Below are 23,254 nucleotides of genomic sequence, written 5' to 3' on the forward strand. Positions count from 1 at the left end.
ATACTTTCTGCATATGTCCAGAAATGTTACTAATGCTCATTTCTTTTTTCCTAAGTTTCCGTACAGGAAGAAATAATATGGCAGCTGTGGTATTTGGGTGGGAGAGGGAGAAGAGTTGTGGACTTGTCAGTCTCACATTCATTGGTCTGATGTCATTCTACAAAACAACTGCTACATCAGGCACATCCTCCATGCTTAAATATTCTAGGTCTCTACAGGATTGTTTCCTTCTTACAGAAGACATACAGTAACAATTAGAAATATGACATTATTCCTGTGGCAATGCTTGTGCAATGTTACTGAAGTTTATAAAGAAAGGTCTAAGACTGTTTATTTGGGTTTTTAAAAACATTTCTGTAAAGACTGTGGTAATATGATTATACTAGTATTTCACATTTGAAACACATTCATAAATCAGAAGTTATGTAATGAAGACTGAGATTTCTGCTTCTAAAATCTTTTATTTTTTAAATACACATAGGTTAATATTTATCGACTAGTCACAAAAGGATCAGTAGAAGAAGATATTCTTGAACGAGCCAAGAAAAAGATGGTGTTAGATCATTTAGTAATCCAGAGAATGGACACTACAGGGAAAACTGTGTTACATACAGGCTCTACTCCTTCAAGGTACATTTGTGTTTTTTTCTATACCAACTTACCCTTAAGAATATTTCACTTGTAAATAAAAGGCGAAAAATAAGATGCAAAGTCTTTGTAGATTTTTATTTTCATATTAAATATGTATGTCAAATATATGAAGAGTTTAACAGTAAAAAGATAGCTAAATTGACTATGATTATGAAGAACTTTTCCAAGTTAGTAAGTTAAAATGTTTTTTCTGAAATATAATTTATTTCAGCTCAACACCTTTTAATAAGGAGGAGTTGTCGGCAATTTTAAAGTTTGGTGCTGAGGAACTTTTTAAAGAACCTGAAGGGGAAGAGCAGGAGCCTCAAGTAAGTAGCAATTAGTAGTAGTCCTTCTGGACTAGACAGATAAAACAGCCAAAAATATGTACGAATTATTTAATTGTAAAGAATTTTTACTTTTTTAAATCCTCAGGAAATGGATATAGATGAAATTTTGAAGAGGGCTGAAACGCGGGAAAATGAGCCAGGTCCATTAACTGTAGGAGATGAGTTACTTTCACAGTTCAAGGTATGGCTCTTTTCCCGCCTTCCTGCCATATTTATACTTTCCTTTGTAAACAGTACTATTTCTCTTCTATGTATTTATCTCTATCTCTTCATTCTTTGGAAATAGATGCCTCAGTAAGTCAACTCTGTACCACTTTCTAGTAAAATGTTCTTCACCTATACATGATACCCACCATCAGTATAAAAAATTATAAATACTTTCTGTATTTTGATAATAAAATGAGATGTATTTATGAATGTGTTAATGATTAGAATTCTAATTTTGTGGTTTATGGACTGCCTTTGTATTAAGCAGCTGTAGTATCATTAAATACAGTACATTATATTCTTTGTGTTTCTTAGTTGATCATTTTTGCAAGTTGCTTTTAGCCCTAAAGTCAACTTGGAATGCCAGGTGTTTTAAAGTGTTGTCAGTTAAACATATATGTACAAAAAAAAAAAAAAGAGTATGATATATTTGTTTAGTTAAGGAAATTATTACACAGCTCTCCTGCTAATCGCTTATTCACAACATATTTTGATATCTGCATGGTATTAATGTTTGGTTAGTTTTATATTATTATAGTTTCACATTAAATCAGGCATTCAAATGTTGTTAGCCCTATTTTGAAGGAAGTTAAATAACCATCATACATGTGTGAGGGACATGATTCTCCTTTTATCTCATCTTAACCCATGCTGAAGGAGTCTGTCTTTCCTAAATGAGTAAAAATACTTTCTTTAGAGACTGTTTCATGAAACATTTTGTATTTATAAATTTTATATATAGCTTATAATACAATAGCATATATATAAAAATAGATAAATATGTAATTACATTATATGCATAAAATATGGCATCTGTAACTTCATTTTCCTAAAATAGTAGTTGATCAGTCTTTTTCAAATTGTGTCATGTATTGATTTGATGAAAATATGTACATTTTGGTATACAAGGTGGCCAACTTCTCCAATATGGATGAAGATGTTATTGAGTTGGAACCAGAAAGAAATTCAAGAAATTGGGAAGAAATCATTCCGGAGGTCCAGAGGCGAAGAATAGAAGAGGAGGAAAGACAAAAAGAGCTTGAAGAAATATACATGCTTCCAAGGATGAGAAACTGTGCAAAACAGGTGTCTCTTGGTTCTGACTGAATTGTAGATCTGTGTTGCTTTTGGTGTAGTTTGTTGCTTTTTGGGGTTTGGGGTTTTTTTACTTCCTTTTCTGAACACATTTTTTTGACAGGGCAGATAAAACTTGCTTGTATTTGTTACTGATACAGCTTGCTTACTCTGGAATTCCAGATCAGCTTCAATGGCAGCGAAGGGAGGCGCAGTAGAAGCAGAAGGTACTCTGGATCTGACAGTGACTCCATCTCAGAGAGAAAAAGGCCAAAAAAACGTGGAAGACCACGAACTATTCCTCGAGAAAATATTAAAGGATTTAGTGATGCAGAGATTAGGCGGTAAGATATGGGAGGACATGCATATTTAAAGGGCCAAGAAATTACCATTATTATTATTAATAATATTATTACTAGTCTTGAAAGTACAGCTGATAATCTGTTTTTCCTGAAGTTCTTAGAAATCTTTTTACTCTAAGCATTTAATGTTTTTACCTTGTGGTGCTGACATAGTGAACTGCCATAGCAAGAATTTGAACCATTTTAATGAGGTATAAAATTAGGTTTGAAAAATACTCATGATTGATTTAAGTTTTTTAATTCCTGCAGCCTGTGAAGGCAGTATTTTCACTGGGTGGTCACTGACAGTGATTTTACAAGGGGTGAACTTTTCTTTAAAAAGAAATGAGCAAATAATCTGCTTTCTACCAATTTATCTTAAAACCTGTGGTGCTGGTGTTAATCTATTTGGTGACAAATGAAAAAATTTGATTGGATTTTGTTTTCTTTTTACACTTCTTGGCACTGTAATTGAATTGTTATATCCTGCTTTTTTAAAACTAAGAAAATATAAAATCCTGTTTGAAACTTGTACTATTATTGGTCCCTTCTGTATATGCTAAATATTTGCTGAAATACTGTTTTGGTAGGAGGAGGAGGAATTCCTTTTGGTTAACATTTTTGGATTTGTGAAATGCTACTTGCTTCTGAAATTCAAGTATGCATGTTTCTCTAAAATGCTGTAAAGTTCTCAGAGTATTTTTTTAGAAGAAAAACTTCAAAGATCTTTTTTGGCTTTCTGTCTCATCTAACAGCGGGACAAATTGGTACTTTTTTCAGGGCTATTCTTGTGCTTGCACAAGTAACTTCGTTGTTAAAGAAGTCTTCTTTCTTCTTTTATTTATTTATATTTAATTTATTTTTATTTAATGTCCTTTCTTTTCCAAGTATCTCCAGTTTCTTTCCATCACTTAGATATTTCAACAGAGAGTATCTTTCGTGTCATTTTCTGAAACCTTCCAACTATCTGTTGGAGATTGCTCTTTTTAATAACTGTGTAACTACACATAACATAATGTCTGAAATCTTGATTTACTGTAAATCCATATTCAGTTTTCATTATTAGATACATACAGCTGCTGAATCCTCAGTCTTGTGAAATTAATAAAGTAATTTCTGAAATCAATTGTATCTTCTATTGTTTTATTTATATCAGTTCTTAAACCCATAAAACTGATTTTGTTTATCTGAACATATGAAGCTGCTCTACTGTCTACGTTTTTTTTCACCCGTTGTCTATATAGCATTATACTAAGATTAACAATTGTATCAATACAAGTTTAAAACAAATGTTGTTTGTTAAGCATATATTTAAATAGCAAAATTATTTTCTGTTACTAGGTTTATCAAGAGTTACAAGAAATTTGGTGGCCCTCTTGAGAGGTAAAGTTGTTTGATTATTATTTGTGTGGCAACTTGGAATCTCTTTTTTATAAAAATTAGAATGTACCATGAAACTAGGCAGTCGGGGAAATACATCATCTTGAATATAGTGTGACTTCAGTGTAGTGTCTTCCATTTCTTTATGTATGGTGTGTGTGCAAACAGCCGCACAACAGACCTTGCCATTTGGAGGAATACTTCCTTTATATTTATCTGCTGACTTGTTTAATCTTCCTTGGTAATAATCATTCACTTGTCATGTTTGATAGGCCTGTTTCATGAAAGCCTATCAGTGTATCCACTCTGACTGTCAAAGTTACTTTTGCATTTTACATATTGTCAATTCTCATTTTTAAGCTTCTTTCATTATTCCTATTTAAGAGAAACTTCCCATCCTTAAAAATATTTATAGTGCATGTGATGATATGATACATATATATATGTATGATTTAATGATTCCTTTTCTTTTTTAAAGAAATATGTAATAACACTAGGGTTAGGCTTCTTTACAGTGCTTGTTGTATTGTCCTCATACCTAAATCATTTAAGGTTTTTCTTTCTTGGATCACAATTGTACATCAAATAGAAAACACAGGTGACTGATAATTTATGTGATCATTTCTTTAGTTTTGAAGTCTGAAGGAATCATTCATAACCAACAAATAAAAATGAGTATTTTTTTTATTACAGGCTAGATGCTGTAGCTAGAGATGCTGAGCTAGTTGATAAATCAGAGACAGATCTCAGACGTTTGGGAGAGCTTGTACATAATGGATGCATTAAAGCCTTAAAGGACAATTCATCTGGACAAGAGAGAGCAGGTGCAGTATTCAGGGGGCTTGAGGGGACAGTGTCAAGAAGAATGAGGTACTCTTGCACTCTGATCATAACAGAAAACAGTTTTGTTGGGAAAATGTTGAGGTGTGTACTGGATGATTTAAAAACCCCAGGGTTATAATAAGGTGACTTTTCCCCCTTTCTCTGTGTGACTTACCACTGAAAAATGCAGTAGGTTTTTGATTTGCTATGAAATTTAGAAGTACTCCTGTTATGTAGCAGCTTTTTAATTCAAACATTTGGTTAAGAAAAGGTCATGTGGTATAATTGTTTCCTTTACATTTTTCTGATGCTATTGGTAAAGGTGAATATTTTAATAGCTTTTATCATTTATTTTAAGGAGGTAGACTTGGGAAGGTTAAAGGCCCAACATTCCGAATCTCAGGAGTGCAAGTAAATGCAAAGTTAGTCATCTCTCATGAGGAAGAGTTGGCACCACTGCACAAATCCATTCCTTCAGATCCAGAAGAAAGAAAAAGGTATTGATTTTTGCGGTTTTTTAAGGGAGTAGTAATGCAGAAAACTTCTCAAGTCTTACTAGCATTTGTTTTTGGCAACTTTGATTCAAACACTCTAAAAGCATTGTCTCTCTATTCGCTTTAAGAACTGGCGGCGGTAACCTGCTCCACAGCTGTACTTCCTTTTTTCTTCCTTTGCCATAGAAGCCAGTAACAGCTTTAACCTGTCAATTGTATTCACTGGGAACTGTGTTCAGTTGCTAGTAATAATTAGGACTAGTATTCAGGCTTGCTAAGGTGCTAAATGTGTCATCTCTGCTTGAGAGGAGTGTCAAAGTGCAGCAGTAGTTGTTCCAACCGCTAAACTTGCCACCTTGTGTATTGCAATTCCTAAGCTATCCACTTAGTTAGAACACTTGGGTGATGATTTTTGCTTTTATTCATGGCTGGCCGATTTTGTCACACAGCTCATGGCTATAGACAGATGTCTGTTCTTCATATTTTAGTCTTACTCAGCTTTAAAACACATTCCAGTGCTGATTTCAATAAATATTTTATAGAAATACTAAGAAAATATTATGATAAATATTTGGATTAATTTCTTAAATTTACCAGCATTTTAGCAGAAAAAATAAATCTAGTTACATTACTTTTAGTATGTTCCCTTCCCCCTCTCTTAAGTTTCAGATGTAAAAATCATTTTTTTGTCATTCTAATATATTTCTTCTAGATACGTCATCCCATGCCACACCAAGGCTGCTCATTTTGATATAGATTGGGGTAAGGAAGATGATTCCAATTTGTTAATAGGCATCTATGAATATGGTTATGGCAGCTGGGAAATGATAAAAATGGATCCTGATCTCAGTTTGACACATAAGGTATGTCATCTACAGTAGTTTATCAAGGACTATTTGCTTTGGTAATGATGCTGCTAAGTAGAGTTACTGAAAGAGCTTATTTTATGATAAATGAAATTGCAGAAACATTATATGTCAGTTGTACTTTACACTATCCTTCTTGTGGTATATTACTAGCTTTTAGGGTCTTGAGTATTTTGAAGTACACATTCTTGCAGTCAGTTGTGTCTCCATATTCCCATGTGGTTGGCCCTGTGTCATTTGATTTTTTTTTCAGTCTTTTCCTTCTCAATTTCAGATGTTCTGCTGTTGTTAATTCTGTGTTCTTGATCTTTTGAGAAGGGCATTTATTCTAGAGATTTATTTTAGTTTCTCCATCCCTGCTTAATCCCCAGGTTCTTCAGCTGGAGCTATCTTCCACTCCCAACACTAAGAGTAGCTTTACTAGAATTAGTGCAATAGCTTCTTAGCAATAGTGAGCAGCAAATACTGAGGAAAAGCCTGGGGTGAAGTAAACTTTGTGACAGTGCCAACAACCTATAGCTTTGGGATTTGAGGAGCCAGGTTTATGTCCAGATTTGTTTAATAATGATTCCTACTCCTGCTTTTCATTAATTTGTCTGACTTTTGGAACCACACATTTGTATTCTTGGCATCTGCACTGTAGTGTAGTTCTGCACTTAGAAGGTGAATTAGTCAGAGCCAGAGTTCTGTGACTGATTGGTACAGGTGCCCAGAATTTCTTAGATGAAATATCAGAGTGGAGACAGAAATCTGAGGCTGGTTTCTTGAGTTGGTTTTAAACTCCGAGGCAATTTCAAAGACTCTGCATTGGTTGCTTGCATTGGTTTCAGTGGAGAGAAATGAAAACTTTTTAAAAATTCTCCTTTGCTTTAAACATTCTGACATATTTGCTAGGTATAGTTGGAGTGGATTGTTTACTACCTCCTTTGGCACGGCTTTTGCTGTTCTGTGTGCTCCAGGCTAACATCTAAAGTTGATAACCTGTACTCACAGCTGTGATGCTGCCATTTTCTCCTCAGATTTTGCCTGACGATCCAGATAAGAAACCCCAGGCAAAGCAGTTACAGACCCGTGCAGACTACCTCATTAAACTACTGAATAAAGACCTTGCGAGGAAGGAAGCACAAAGGCTTGCTGGAGCAGTAAGTAAAATGTGGCATTCATTACTGAGGTAAAACATTATGCTTAGGGGCATGTCACCTGATGCTTTTCATTTTTTAGTTCTGCACTTTTTATTTGTGTAGTATTACTCTATTGCTAATCATAATACATAAGACAAACTCAGAATATTAATTGCAAGTTTAATGTTATATTACTCTCCTATTATTTGTGTGTATTCTCTGCTATTGCACTAAGCTCTGTCTCCAATCCTGAGTAAAGTGGTGGTCATTAGTGGCAATAAATAAAATAAAAGGAACCCTCTCTTTGATGTAAACCCAAACCTTTTATTTTGCAAAGATGCTTGTCAGTTTACGTGATTAAAGAGATCAATTTGCATTCAGGGCAATTCAAAGAGAAGGAAAACAAGAACTAAGAAGAATAAGGTGCTAAAGGCTGCAAAATTAAAAGAGGAAATAAAAAGTGATTCTTCACCACAACCCTCAGAAAAATCTGATGAAGATGATGATGATAATAACAAGGTATCTTCCACGCAATAAAAATGTCTATTCAGTTCTTCCTGTTAGTATCAATTTGTATTTTATCTTCTGCTTGGCTTAATAAAATTAAAACACCTGAATGTCATCCTGTTCCTGTGGCCACTACAATTGATGTTGCATCATGGCACATGGAAGACTGTATCTATTTCAATTTCATGATGAACTAATAACTGAGGAATTACGAATTTTCCAAATTGTTATAAAAAACATAATGGTCTAACTACTAGTGATACTGCTCAGTTTCAGCATTCTTTAAAGACATTAGCACTGTATTTGCTAGATATGCAAATCACACTTGTAAAAATACTAGGGTTTGCTCATGTGTTACAGCTACTGATAATGATTCTTAAGGTAAAAGGTTTTTTATTGAGGCTGAGAAAAATATCATCAAGCTCAATTAGAATGAGCAGCATAAGAAAATATTTCAAAGTTTGCATACAACAGCTTGTATATACATTATGCATCCCATTTTTCAGAAAGACTATTTAACCAACTATTTAACCTTATTAGGTTTTGTTACTTCTGATTATTAATCTTAGTATTATGCTTTTGTTGTGTCTTGTTATTTTTTTTATTTATCATATAGCAAAATCACTAGACATTAATATTTGGGTAAAATTTAGGGTCATGACAGCTAATTTGAAAGCAGTTGAAATAAGTCACTGCAATTGTATGCATATCAATAAAATACTCTCTACTTGGTTTGAAGCAAACTGTTACAAACCATTGTAATTGTCAACTTGTTTAAAAGAAAAAATACTTACGGAAATACATAGTTAAAATTAGCATTAGAAAAACTATGATAAATCTATTAAAAATAGTAATTTTTAACCACTCTTTAGGTGTATGTATTTAAATTGTACTATGAAGAATAAAACGTAAAGCCAGCAACAAAAAAAATTTCAGTGTAGATTGCCTTGTGTTTATAGCTACAGTCATTTGCCTGGAATGTAAGACTAAGACCTGTAAATGTTGCCACAGTTCCCAGTAAATTAACACGGACAACTGAACCCTAAAACTAAGCAAATTAATTGTTCAGACTACTTCAAAAATGAGTGTCTTCATCTCCATTTAAATGAGAATACACTGCCAGTCAGTTGATTGACTTAACTATGTTTTGGGAAACTGCCTAGAATGTTGTCCTCTCTTTAACAGCAGGTACTCATCACTTCAGTCCTTTTGGACATGATTAACAATTGCATTTCGGAAAACTGGACTGTATGTTACAACCTTCCTAAACAACTGGCTTTAGCTACTTAGATGCCACACAGTGTGCAGTATTTAAAATTTACCTATTTTACTCCTAGAATTATCAGGAAAGTTTTTATGTCATTGGATTTTTGTTAGAAAGCTTCCATGATACCTAAACACAGCCTTGGTTGGGCCGATGACTTCATACCTCTTCTAAGTAACTTGTTCAGTTCGAGACAGTCTTTCATCTGGTTTTTTGCAACAGATAAACAGTTTCTGTATGTGCCTTTTTGGTATATTCAAATAAATTCAAACATGATAATGATTCTTCCACCTGTATTATAATAATACTTTAGTTACAGTATTTTTGTATGTCTGAAAGGATATTAGTTTCCATCACAGATCTTCTCAGTGAATATTATAAAGAGCAGTGAAGTGATACTTTGTTCACCTTCAAACAGTTAAATGGGCACCTAACAGAGAGTCTGTAACTAAAGATTTTTTTAAAGCCTGGTAAAACTAACAGTTCTGGAAAAGAGAAAGTTGGGATTCTGTTACCTTCTCCTGTGAGTGTTTAATATGGTATTGGGACAAAGCAAATTAGATCAGAGGTCTTCTAATATCCCCCATGACTTGACTGTCCTGACAGATCAGGTCAGTTTTGCAAGACTTACTTCCTTTTAGATTTCAGTTCTTCAGTCTAATAACCTTTAAAGGGACCAAATTCAAATTTAATTCTAAGTTAAATGAACACAATTTCTCACACCCACTGACTCTGCCAAATCAGTAGTTGCTTTGTCACATCAAGGAAGTAAGTGCATAGTTCTCGTATTTCTTAACCCGCTGCATTCAGTTCTATTTCATGGGTGATTTGATAAATCTATGTCCAGAAATAAAAAATGCACAGATAAAAAGTGTTTCAATCTGCTAGTTGCGAAACTTGTATAGATAGGAACCCCATTTGATGTGACATATATGCTTGCATATTGCAGGATGAGATTGTTTCAGTGAAACATCCACATAAAAAATTTAAAGCAGAAAAAGAAAATGAAGAAAAGCCTGAGCCAGATTCTGGTATTAAGAAGGAAGCTGAAGAAAAAAGAGAGACAAAAGAAAAGGAAAATAAGAGGGATTTGAAAAGGGAGAAAAAAGAAAAAGAGGATAAGAAAGAATTAAAAGAAAAGGATATTAAAGAAAAGAGAGAAAACAAAGTAAAAGAATCCACACAGAAAGAAAAAGAAGTAAAGGAAGAGAAGGTAACTAGGTTTACTTATCTTACATAGCGCTAGAGAAGGCCACCAGGTTTATGTGAATGATTTTGAGATGAAAAAGTGTTTGGATCTTATCAGTTGTCATTTCATTAAAGTCTTTTATGTCACTTGAAGCTTTATTTTTTACCTGAAACCACAAGGACAGGCATTTGGAATGGGGAAGTACATCTTCAATGATGTATCTCTTAATTGGACTGAACGTGTGCAAAAAATTCTTTTTTTCCTTTTCCATTTTCCTTTTCCATTCCACAGAGAAAATAAAATGTACTGTCATTGAATGTCAGCATAGATTTTATTCTTATGTATTGAAGAGAATGCAGTAGTTAGGGGGATTGTCATATGTTATAATTGCAGAACCAAAATAAAATGTATTAAGTATTTTTGTATCTTGTTCTTAGGTAAATGAAATCAAATCTGAAAATAAAGAGAAAGCTAAAAAAATTCCATTGCTGGATACTCCAGTTCATATTACTGCATCTAGTGAACCAGTTCCTATATCAGAAGAATCTGAAGAGCTAGATCAGAAAACTTTTAGTGTGGTAAGTCCCCTTTTGAAATCGGTGTTTCTACTTAATAGTCTGAATTAGGACAATTGCTGATACTCTTGATATTGTTACTTGGCACAGTAACACAGGTGATCTTTTGCTAAGTCTCCGATCAATGAATCTTACTGACAGTGTACTAAAGTAATTTTTTACTGTGTTCTAGCAGTTTTATTTTGCCTTTTTTCTGTATTTATTCAGGATAATAGAAAAACTTATCCAGTAGTTTGTAGGATTTATAGGTTGAGAATATACACTAAAGATTTATCCTCAAGAATCACTTGTATATCGTGCTTCTTAAAGAGCAGATGTGAATGAACTTAATTGGAATTGATGGAGTCTTCGGCTTCGCCATATCATTTATGCTTTTCTTCTTTGCAAGATAGCAAGAAAAACTAGGTTTCAGGACTTCCTTCTGAAGTATTGTATAACTAAAGTATTGCAGACTTTAGTTAGTAAACACAAGAAGGAACAATACTAAAGCACTTAGAAATACCTTGCTGAGGCAATGTCTCTGACACCAAAAGAATTCTGTTTAATCACTACTTCTTACTAAGAATAGAATTAACATTTGAGAAAAATGCATATGCACAATTTATATGAAGTTTTATAGGTTGGCTGAGGCCCCTGGAAAAGTATCAATGAGTTACTTTGAACAGCTGTGCTTGTTGTCATTCAGATTTCAACAGTTGTGTTTTTGCCAGCCAGGTCTGTTGGGTCTGTTGTGGATGCTGGCTGTGACATGCTAGTAGGATTCCCATGAGTATGGCAGTTACTGGTCCATGAGTTTATTCTAAACAATCTAAGTAAATCACGTGTGATTTTCAGCATGGGCCTTGAGTGATTCAGGTGGATTTGTCTGTGTGGCTAATGACAGAAAATCACTTGATTTCCATGTACAGTTATATTTTTCTGATCACTTCTATATTTAAGAATTGCACTCTATAAGCTGTCTTTTTAAAAGCTACTTTAATCTGTGGCAGTGCAAAATGTAAACCAGATGCTTAATTACCTAGTGGAATGAGATGGCAGTGGAACAGCTTCCCCAGTTTTTCTGAGTTGTCCCTAGATGCTTAGCTGGTAATGGTGATACTCTGTTTCATTCCATTCCAGGTATTTGTTTGGTTTTTCTAGGTTTGGTACTGTATAGAGGGGAAGAATGGGGTAAGGAGGTGATTGTTGTTTTTCATTATGCCATGGTTAGGTGCAGTCTAATTATAGTTGCACTTTCAAATGGAAATGTTGTTCAGGCTTACTGATTGTGCTCTTGGTGACAAGGAGGATATGCATGTCATGTTTACCATGCCATTGGAGTTCAATGGTATTACCAAGCAAGTGTCTACAGTTTAAACCATGCCAACTGGGTTCATCTGGATTTATCATTAAAACATTGGATTCAAAGTGGGAAAATTCAAGAATGCACGACCTTTATCTGTGGCTAGTCTAGACATTCTCTGTGGCCGTATCTCGAGTGCTGTGTTCAGTTCTGGGCCCCTCAATTGAAAAAGGGCATTTTGCTGCTGGAGCAAGTCCAGAGAAGGGAACGGAGCTGGGGAAGGGTCTGGAGCACAAGTCTTATGAGGAGTGGCTGAGGGAGCTGGGGTTGTTGAGCCTGGAGAAAAGGAGCATCAGGGGAGACTTTATCACTCTCTACAGCTTCCTGAAAGAAGGTTGTAGCCAGGTGGGGGTCAGGTCTTTTCCCAGGGAACCAGTGACGGGACAAGGAAAAATAGCCCCAAGTTGTGCCAGGGGAGGTTTATGTTGGATGTAAGAAAAGATTTCTTCAATGAAAGAGTGGTTAAGCAGTGAACAGCCTGCCTGGGGAGGTAGTGGAGTCACTATGCATGGAAGTGTTCGAAAGAACAACTGGATGTGGGACTTGGTGATACATTTTAATGGAGATGGTGGTGTTCAGTGAAAGGCTGGGTTTAATGATCTCGGAGGTGGTTTCCAACCTTTATGGTGCTATACCCAAGCTAGCTTTATTCTTGGTAGCATAACTTCTGCTAGTATCTGCATAGGAGTGAGGTTTAAAACATGCTCAGAGAAGCAATTTTGATCCTTTGTTGAATGCCAAGTGTAATGGTTGCAGAAAGTATTTGTTTGAAATGTCCTGAACACTCTCATATTTAATTTTGACATTGAGTTTGTATAGCTTTGTAGGTGCTAAAAGGGGTAAGACTTGTCCTACATGATTGTGCTTAAAGTTTTAATACTAAAATACAGTTGTAGTAAGTCTTTTTCCTCAGAAATCCTATATATTAAATTAGTGCTTTCTCGAATCCTAGTGTGGAGTCCCACCCTTAAGGGGAAGGGATCACCCAAGATTCTTGGATGTTTGTGATGGAAAGGAACAATAAAAATGAGAGGGTCTGCAAAAGCTTACAAAGTTTTATTAGTAAATTACACACCTGGAAAGAAAATCAGTATGTTAGTCCCGGACCTGCCATATAAGCCGACACCAGTGGGTTTTGAACAGAAAATAAGATAGCCTCACAGCCATCCAGCTGCTGGTGTTTGAGATATACACATTAGCACCTGTATCTTCTGTGCTGCTACACCTTGATATGTGTATTTTATAGAATCTAACGCTTTCATAGGGAAGTGAATTTCCAACTGGATTGATAATCTTCCAAAGGAAACATGTAAAACATTTTTAAGACCTGTGAGGAAGTCTTGTGTTTCATTTGACTTCTAACAATATTGTCTTCACCTGTGGGTATATATCACAGTAAAAGGTGGGTCATGCTTTAGAATAAATTTTTTTGTTTTGAATTGATGCATTCATTTTTTTCTATTTCACAGTGCAAAGAAAGAATGAGACCTGTCAAGGCAGCATTGAAACAGCTGGATCGACCAGAGAAGGGCCTTTCTGAAAGAGAGCAGCTGGAACATACTAGACAGTGTCTTATCAAAATTGGGGATCATATTACTGAATGTCTAAAGGAGTATACAAATCCTGAACAAATTAAACAGTGGAGAAAGTAAGTTATTTTCTTGGGGTTTACTTGGAAAAGGGAAATCTACAATTGGTTCCATTGAGAAGAATAGGTTTTAGTCTCCTATTTATTGTTTGCTCTTGTATCTTTCTGCTGTTTTAAATAGAAGTCTATTAAAAGGTGATTATGTATTGTTCTGACCTGTAATGGATTGACTTTAAGCATTGATGCAGAGTCCTGTATTTTGTCCAGAGGGTGGAGACATCTCTCTGCTTAACGCTGACAGCAAACGCTGGGGACTTGTCACTGCCACTCTGTTTAGTTAAAACCATTCTTACCTTTAAAGATCTGGTTTTCTCAACTTCAGGTCATTTTGGTTTTTTAATAATTCCTGCTGAAAATACGCAGTTCTAAAAATGTGTTGAATGTATGATTCCAAGTTGTAGAATTCTTTTTTTTTTTTTTAAATGCGCTCTAAAATTGAATTAACTATTATGTATTAACTACGACTTGATAATTATTTATCATAACATACTCTAATGCAATTCAAAAGCGAGGGAAGAGTTTGCATCTATATCAGGTGACAATATAAAAAGAACTAAGAAAAAAAATACTGGTCTTGTATTTCATTGATAAGTTCTTAATGCAATTTGACTTCCTTTTGTTGGAATGTTCACTTAATGTTTTTATGCTTGAAGATACAGCCTATGATTATATATATCAAAGTCTTAAGTGTTGCATTTTCCTGAAGACTTCTGTTAGCGTAAAATGCTTCTGCTGATTTTACTTCCTTTACTTGAAATTAGTAAGGTGATCTGAGATACAAAAACAAAATCCACGTCTTACATTTTGGTAAATTTTATATTATTTTAAGTGGAAACTTGTAGTAGAGCTGTTATTCATAATAATGGTATGATATTATGTGTAGATAAAATACATATTTCAGCTGTATTTGATAAGAAGTAGTATAGTTTATATAAAGTTAGAATGGTCTCATTAGACACACCATTGACTGGTTGCCTACTTACGAAAACTTCTAGACAGAAATTATCATGTTTAAATTATCATGTTTGAATAATGAGCATACTGTTGCTTCCTGAAGTGCCACACTCAGAATATTTTTGAACACTGTTATTCTGTAGACTCTTCTAACCATTCCACCTGCAAATTTCACTAAAAAAAATCCGTATCTCTTAAAAAAACTTCACCTGTGATCATGGAAGGAAAAGTTTTCTTCAGAATTTTGGCATCTTGACAGCAAAAGACTTGATTTGTTCTACTTTGGTTCCTTCAAGCACAGATTAGGCACAGATTTATTACTGTACGACTTTCATCCTCTTTCACATTCTTACTTGGTTTCAAAAACCTTGACCAGACTCTCAAATTCTGTGGAAAATTTCCTTTGTTGATGGTTTCATTTAATAAGATTTGTTCGTCAAGTGTCTTATGCTGTAAGAGATTTCAAATTTGAAAGAATTTTTACTCCTTTACTTACTTAAATTTTTTATTTATAGACTGGTAAATACTCAAAATTCAAACAAACTTTTAGAAGACATATATAAACTGATAGCTATATTTTTAATGAGCATTTCAACAAAAATTGACAGAATTCTTATCAGTACTACTGTCCATGCACTTCACACTGAAGTACTTACGATAAATATTAAAAAGTGAAAAATTGTTAAAGGAATCAATCTTTCAAATGTTTTATTTACAACTACATAACATTTGTTGTGCAATTAGACAATACTGTGTAGATTATATAGCATTTCAGGATTACTGAAGTAGCATTCAGATAATTGCAGTTAAATCCATGTTCTGCTACGTAATACAGGGAGAAATTTAAGTAATTATAACTTCTCTTTTCTTCTTCCTCAGAAATTTGTGGATTTTTGTCTCTAAGTTTACAGAATTTGATGCAAGAAAGCTGCACAAACTGTATAAACATGCAATCAAAAAACGTCAAGAGTCTCAGGTAATATTTTCAGACCATTTCAAAAGACACAAATACATTTTTTAATTATTGTAATGTTTATTAGATACAGAGGATTATAAAGAATACGGAAATACACTTCAAGTAGTCTTTGTGTTTGCAGTGTAGTAGTCTCTTTTGTTAGGGTATATTTCAATGTATTCGGATGAACTCTGGGATTTACCAATAAGTACATTTACCAATGTACTTGTCTTTTTTAGCAACACAACGACCAGAATATTAGCAGCAATGTGAATACACATGTAATTAGAAATCCAGGTAAGAAACTTTTAAATATATTCTTGTGTTAAATACTTTTAAGTATTCATGTTTATTTCATTTCACACGTCTCCTGGGTCTGTTTTCCACACTGCTAAGTCCCATAGAGATAGCCTAATTCGAAAAGCTTCACTGATTTGCTGGTGAAATCCAGCAGAGTGCAGAGTGAAGCTGGTACTACCAGGTTATTTGAGTGTCCTTTAAAATAATAAAGAAACTTTTTTTGTGTTAAATTTTGGGGAGGGCAAGAGGTCAAAACCTGTAATTTTCTTGGAAATTCTGTGACTGTAGCTGTTGTGGTATCACTGTGGTGTAAGTTTATTAGTCAGTCATAGTCTGTCATTAGTTACAGGGGCTGTTTTTTATTGTTGACAATAACACTGATTTTTTTTTTTCCCCCCATATGTTCCCACACCTGCCTTCTTGTATGTAGTGCTTTTTTAAATCTTGTGTTACTGAACTCCTCAAGTATATTGTCATGGATTTAAAATCAAGACTCACGTGTTTTAGGAATACTATTGAAATTCTTTTGCTAACAAGGTGCACCTTTAAAACTGTTACTCATGCTAAGAGCATCCTTTCTTAGAGAGGAGGTTGCTGCAATTCTATCTAAAATTGCTCTACTGAAGGCACCTCTACTCACTGCTTGTTTGGACACTTAGCTTCGTAGACTGAATGGAGGGGCTGAGAAGTTCTGTTTCCAAGTCCTACGCATCTACATCTTAGCTTGGTTCCCTCTTAATTCTGAAGTTTTCTTCTGTTCACTGGCATTAGTGCATTTGATTTTCAGCTATTTAGATCTTGTTTTTTAAATTATGTCCTTTTCATACAGCTGACAGGTAGAAGTGCTGTTTGAATTAGGTGAAGTAAAGATGTTATGATACTTCCTTTTAACCTCTGCTTTACTAAACAGATGTGGAAAGACTGAAGGAGAATACAAACCATGATGACAGTAGCAGGGACAGCTACTCCTCTGATAGGTATCTGTCACAATTCCACGATCATCATAAAGACAGGCATCAGGGAGATGCTTACAAGAAAAGTGACTCCAGGAAAAGGCCCTATTCAGCCTTCAGCAATGGAAAAGATCACAGAGACTGGGATCACTACAAACAAGACAGCAGGTGAGTTTCTTGAGTAATATTGAAATCTGGTCAGAATTCTCTTTGTGTTTTTGTAGCTATGCTTGTAGGAAGCACCAAACCATCTTTTCTGAGTAACATAAAATTGCAACAGTGATCTTTCTCTAATGCAGTTCTGTCAATTTTACATAATTGTGGCTCTTAATATGTTACCATTAACTCTATTACAAATAATTTCTTATTTTTTAGATACTACAGTGATAGTAAACATAGGAAGTTTGACGAGTACAGGAGCAGAGACCACAGGTCAAGCCTGGAAGGGAGTTTAAAAGACAGCCGGGTTCATTCAGATCACCGTTCCCATTCAGACCACAGGATACATGCAGATCACCGTCCCTCTTCTGAATACAGCCATCATAAATCTCCCAGAGATTATAGGTACCACTCAGACTGGCAAATGGACCACAGAGCTTCAGGTAGTGGCCCAAGGTCACCATTGGATCAGAGGTCTCCTTATGGTTCAAGATCTCCCCTAGGTCACAGATCTCCATTTGAACATTCATCAGACCACAAAAGTACACCTGAACATACATGGAGTAGCCGGAAAACATAACAAAGACTGACATTTTCTGGACCTTCTTTTAGCCATATACAGTAAATTAACACAGTAATTGCCTTACATGACTTGAAAGATACAGACGGGATATTCTATCAGTAGCAGTATTGTTACTTCTTTCCAGGATGCAAGGTCTATATCCCAACAGAAGAAAAATATTTTTGTATTTAAAGTTTATGCTGCACTGTGCTGCAAATGCTGTGGCACTTTTTTTTAAGAGATGGAAGATGTTTACTTTTACAGGGACCTCAACACTGCCCATTTCAGACTGGATCTTACTATAGAACACTTCATGTCAAAGTGGTTTGAGGCTGATAATGTTTTAAGTTATGTTTGTAAACGAACTTTTAAACACTGACCTGTGCTCATATTTCAGGAGGGAATGGGGAAAATATTTTTTTTCTTAGTAAAGAACTCTCAAGGACTTTGTTCACTTTCCAAAGCTACTTGTTTACATTGTACACTGCGACCACCTTGCCGCTTTCCATCACAAGCTTGAATATTTAAATTCTGTACCTATAACTGTAAAATAGCCAGGATTTCTCCTGTTTGTGATCAGTTACAACACGTTTTTACAAAACAAACAAATAATAAAAAAAAAGCGAAACACAAACAAATGGCTGTAAATTGTTGTAAATTTATTAAATGAGCTTTTTCCCCCTCAGGCTTTTTTTGACTGTTCCTTTCCCCACCAACTCAGGCCTTCTTGTCACAATTATGAAACAAAATCAGTCTACTTGTATGTTTCAATAAAAGATTTTGATGGAGTCACTGCTCAGAATGTAAAAATGGGGAAAGGGAACATTTTATTCCATTTAGTGCTCCCTTTTTTGGATACTTTAGATACATGTTTTGGTTTGTGGGTTTTGGTTTTTTTGGGGGTTTTTTTGGTTTGGATCTTTTTTCTCTATTAAACTGTCAGTGTTGTGATTGTTTGTAGTGAAATCTTAAGAAATATCCAGCTAAACTGTGCTCTGGAAAGCTTTTCAGGTGCATTGGTTTTAAAGGAGGAGTGTCAAATACCTGAACACTTCAGTATCAAAATCAATCAAAATTAATTGTAAATTCATATGTTCCCTCTTCAACATGGGCAATAATGTCAAATGTGCTATGCAGGTAGTTAATATTTTAGAAGATTTGACTTACGAATTTATTGACAGAATTGTTACAATGCACACTGATTGTACATAGATAACTTCTATCTGACAAATTAAATTTAAACTAAAAGGACATGTGGGTCTTGTAGTTTTCTGCTGTGTTTGTCTATACAGTGTTACTTTTCCCCAGGTTTACCCATGAAGACATTAAAAGTACTCAATTTTAATCCTGGTGATAACTAGAGAAGTTACCTAGCCTGGCATCGTGTGGCAGGAGCTCTCTCTACTGCTCCAGTTTTTCTCTGCTCTTGAAATGCTGAGTATTTTTTCCAATTAAGCAGGTTTATCTGAAAGCATTACCATAGAAGCACGATCTGTCCACAGAGTATCTCTAAGGATCTTGCTGTAGGCACAGTTGCTGCACATTAAGCATTAAGCTCATTTAGTGTAGGCTTGGACTTGGTTGGTTAATGCTGTTTCATTTCTTAACTTTTTATCTTGACAGGATCTGAGGGGTTTGAGTGGTTCTGCTTTCAAGCTTGATTGTTGAACAGTGTTCAGGCAGCCGAGTCTGATAAGGTTGTGCATGTGTACCATGCACCTTCCACTTCCAAGGGTGAAAATGTCGAAGTCGGGAGCATCTCCAGCATCTCCATGGACACAATTATTCCTGGTTGGCAAGCACACAGATGCATCCTAGAGCATAGACAGGGCATCCCCACAGAGCCTGGTTTGCCATCAGTGTGGCTGTGATACAACACTGTGGCTTCACATGATATGGTTCATCTGTACATTTTCACTGAAGGTACCTCAGGTCTCTGAAATATTTGGTGGCTTTGATGATATGGATCTCTGGGAATTAGTCTACTTCTGCTTTGTAACTGTAACTTTTACTCGGTCATATTTAGAGATACACAAATCACATTTGCAATAGTTTAATTTTTTCCCCTCTGGTTTCCATTACATTGTAAGTATTTGAAGTTTGATGTTGGAAATTACCTTCATATCTGGTGAGGCCTGTTATGGTGTATCTTACTTTTCAATCCCGTATCCTCTGCAAATGAGCCACTTATCAACCAGTCTTCATGTAGATTTGATCCTTCCTTTGCTCATTTGTAATGAAAGGTTTCCAAGGAGTGTGTCCATTCCTGAAGCGTCCATCAGATACTAATGTTGCCTGTCTGTCAAAGGTTTTGGGAGGTAAGAATCCTGAGGACTGCAAGAGAAGTCCTCATATGGCTATTGATAAAGGTTTAGACATTCCATCTACCATGCACGGAAGTCTAAGACTTCCATTTTAATCCTGTTTTGTATTTCTAGTCTACCATTCCCAGTAATACCCAAAAAGAGTCTTAAGTATGAAAAAGCAGATTAAGAACCGTATTACTGCCCTAAAAGTTTTATGGACAGAGAAATGCATATTCTGGTTGCCATCAGTTGTCAGGGGTGATGATGTGATCATCATTTAGCTGCTCACAGTTGCTCTGTTTTCCCCCATTTTGATCCTCCATGCAGATGTGGTGACTGAGCAGCATTCAGACAGCTGCTGGTTTCTGAGAGCCTGTCACCACAGGACCAATCAACAGGACTTGCAAAAGACTCAGGCACCAAGCACTGAAGGATGGCAGTTCCTGCGGTGGTACCATGACACTCCTTTGAAGGGAGTGTGCCCTGACCTCCCTTTGAGATAGGACTCCCTAGGATGAATACTTTTGAGGCGTTTTTGAAGCTTGATTGGCTTGTTTTGTCCCTGTGTGATAGTTTGTCATCCACAAACGTATCTTGTCAGTTTCACAGCCCTAACTGTGTAGTTGCAGGGCTCCACATACAATATAAAATCCCAGGGCAGCACTCTGGTAGCAAAGCAGTTTTAAGGAACTGATTCCATCTCCAGTGTTAGGCTTAGTGTTGTGTTCAGTGACAATAGCTCTTTTTGGTAGGAAATTACCTCACCATTACTTAGGAATTACACAGAAATAAATGTAGACAATTTCTTGTTTCTGTTAGAGAGTAGTAAATAATGTAAAAATCAGTAATACCTAGTATGAGTTATCCTATTGCACCAAACAAGGTTTGTTTTATTGAACTGTGTTGGAACAGATGTAGTGCTGTCAGTTTATGTCTTCATTCTTCCAACAAACTAGTGTAACTGCACCTGAAATTTGAGTTTTGTTCTTAAAATTTTATGCTGAAGCTTTTATTAGTGAAACAGTCCGGAAGCAGTAGCTAAGGAATATTAGTTGTGTGGGATGCTGATAGGATCAGAATGAAGAGGAGGTTCATGGAATTAATTGTTTCTTAAGCTTTTTGTTTTTCTCTGTATTTCAATTACTTAAGATATAAGTCAAGAACACCTGAATAACAGCAAGTACCTTCTGGTCCACCCATCCTTAAACTCTCACGGTGTATTTGGATATGGCCAACACAAAACCAGTATTTCTAGCATGTATTTTCCAAGTCCGTAGTCCTACCAATTTATTGGTAATTATTTTATTTTTTGTATTTCCAAAGCTTTTAACAACTGAAAAATTGCTTTGGAATGAATAATGAAATTGAATGATGATTGTTAATTTGCATGAAAATGTAAGAATTGCTGTCCTGTTGAAAATAACTTTCTGAACCTTGCATAACTTGCAAAGAAAATAATTCTGCTTTTTAAATTATCTGTACCATCTTCATAAACCTATTCAAAAACTACTCTTGAGACTGAGCCATTACCATAGTTGATCCCGTGTTTGCACTAACAAAAAGAAGGGCATTGCTGGAAGGCTAACAGTCTCAGCTATGTGTAGGGTGCCTGTGAGAGAGTCAGGTGAGTGTTTATTTCTTGGATACGAGATAGGTGACTGTGAAGGAAATAGTGCCCCAGGGTGTTGCAAGTCCCTCCGATGCCTGCTATTCAAACCTGAAGTGTCCAAACCGAGCCTGGTAGTGAGTGCACTTGTTTTCACAGCCCAGATTCCCACCCCACAACTTCACCCTCAGTGTTTCTGGAATACTTCGAAAATCGCTGCTGCAAGACTTTTGAGATGTTTTGACATATAAACTTTAGATCTATATTGAGTTCATGCACTAAGGCTGAAGCCCGAAGAACACACTTGGACATTGCATATTATTTATTTGACACAGGTTTTTCATCAGGCAAGTCTGTCTTCTCTGAAAATAAACATCCAGAAATCATGGCAGAAAATCATGTGACACTGATCACATGAGAGAAAGTAATCAGAGGGCTTTTATTACTGCAGTACTCTTAGACCTCCACTGCATTTTATTTGCAATAGAGTTAGTATTTGCTGAAGTAACTGAAGCATTTGGAAAGTAATCTCACTCATCACTTAAAATTAGCTAATGGATTTGGTTTTCCCTGATTCTAGCATTGATAAGTGGTTCCCTGCAGTGTATAGACCAAACGACACTTCGACATTCCTTTCAATCACTGAGGAGCACATAGAGAACTTCAAAAGCTCTGATTTTTGTAAGCATACTAGATTATCATTCTTTTCCAGTCTAGGAATTGTGAAATGTAGTCGATGACTGAGCAACACGTAAAACTACCATGGCACCAAGTATGCATAATAAAGCTGTTACAGGTCCACAGCCTTAAGTGCCCTTTAGTCCTTTTGTCTGGAACTAACTATTCCATCTCTTTTTGGTACTGCTTGCAAAGAAGTTGCTAATATGAGAGACAGCTGTAGGTTATGGGTTCAGGGGTCCAGTCGGGACGGCCGGACGTAGACGGTGACGGATGGAGACGAGAGATCTCTATAGGCAGGTCTTGGGACACAGTCGGTTTATTGTAAAAGACTTAGGTATTGGGGCACTGCTCAGAGCTGGTAGACTCAGCTCTGAGCAGGCCCAAGAGAGCAAGAGAGTGAACGGGTGAGAGAGAGAGTGTAAGAGAGTAGGAGCAAGAGTAGAAGTGGAAGAGAGGAATGGAATGGAAGAGAGAATGTCTGAAGTCCTGGTTACAATACAATAAATCATCTTCTGTACTGAATATTCTAATTGTCACTAACCAATCTAATACAAGATACAAATCCTATAGCATTTACATACAGCCTATAAGAGTTCTTATATTACCATAGAGTGTTACATCTTAACTTCTAAAAACTACTCTTTGGACCCCTTCTGCTGAGCTAGTAGGGTCTGCTCTGACCCTTGGACCTGTTTGCAAGCAGAGGGTATTGTTCCATCAAGAGGGGATTACTTCAGTGGCCATACCATTGTTTTCTAGTTGTTCAGTAACTAAGACTTGGTATTTCAAAAGTGGCTTTCATTTCGATGTTGCCTGTAGTTTTCATATTCCCAAAATCTTTTGTCAGGCAATCATATTTACAAAGCTTTCCTGTTTCATCTTCCCCAACAACAGCTTTCTAGTTTAAACTTTAACTAAATTTCACTTGGGAGGGTTGATGATATTCTTCCGGTAATGAAATCTGCAGG

General features: G+C 35.6%; 1 protein-coding gene across 2 annotated transcripts in view; it reads left to right on the forward strand.

Moving 5' to 3' along the window:
* The window catches only part of CHD1 (chromodomain helicase DNA binding protein 1), a 55,639-nt gene extending 36,695 nt beyond the window's left edge, over positions 1-18,944 (forward strand). Inside the window, exons 20-37 of one of the 2 annotated variants that reach the window (XM_048291313.1) lie at positions 482-630; positions 863-959; positions 1,066-1,161; positions 2,097-2,273; positions 2,445-2,605; positions 3,944-3,985; positions 4,676-4,806; positions 5,163-5,301; positions 6,011-6,161; positions 7,184-7,306; positions 7,667-7,804; positions 10,006-10,269; positions 10,683-10,823; positions 13,632-13,810; positions 15,644-15,740; positions 15,959-16,016; positions 16,930-17,140; positions 17,348-18,944. In XM_048291313.1, the coding sequence (XP_048147270.1) occupies positions 482-630; positions 863-959; positions 1,066-1,161; positions 2,097-2,273; positions 2,445-2,605; positions 3,944-3,985; positions 4,676-4,806; positions 5,163-5,301; positions 6,011-6,161; positions 7,184-7,306; positions 7,667-7,804; positions 10,006-10,269; positions 10,683-10,823; positions 13,632-13,810; positions 15,644-15,740; positions 15,959-16,016; positions 16,930-17,140; positions 17,348-17,711 (2,718 nt within the window). In that variant the 3' untranslated portion in view covers positions 17,712-18,944. The remainder of the gene's footprint in view (positions 1-481; positions 631-862; positions 960-1,065; positions 1,162-2,096; positions 2,274-2,444; positions 2,606-3,943; positions 3,986-4,675; positions 4,807-5,162; positions 5,302-6,010; positions 6,162-7,183; positions 7,307-7,666; positions 7,805-10,005; positions 10,270-10,682; positions 10,824-13,631; positions 13,811-15,643; positions 15,741-15,958; positions 16,017-16,929; positions 17,141-17,347) is intronic. The other variant, XM_048291314.1, reaches the window with a different exon arrangement.
* The last annotated feature ends 4,310 nt before the right edge of the window (positions 18,945-23,254 follow it).

The sequence above is a fragment of the Corvus hawaiiensis genome, chromosome Z, assembly GCF_020740725.1.
Source record: "Corvus hawaiiensis isolate bCorHaw1 chromosome Z, bCorHaw1.pri.cur, whole genome shotgun sequence".
Lineage (NCBI taxonomy): Eukaryota > Metazoa > Chordata > Aves > Passeriformes > Corvidae > Corvus > Corvus hawaiiensis.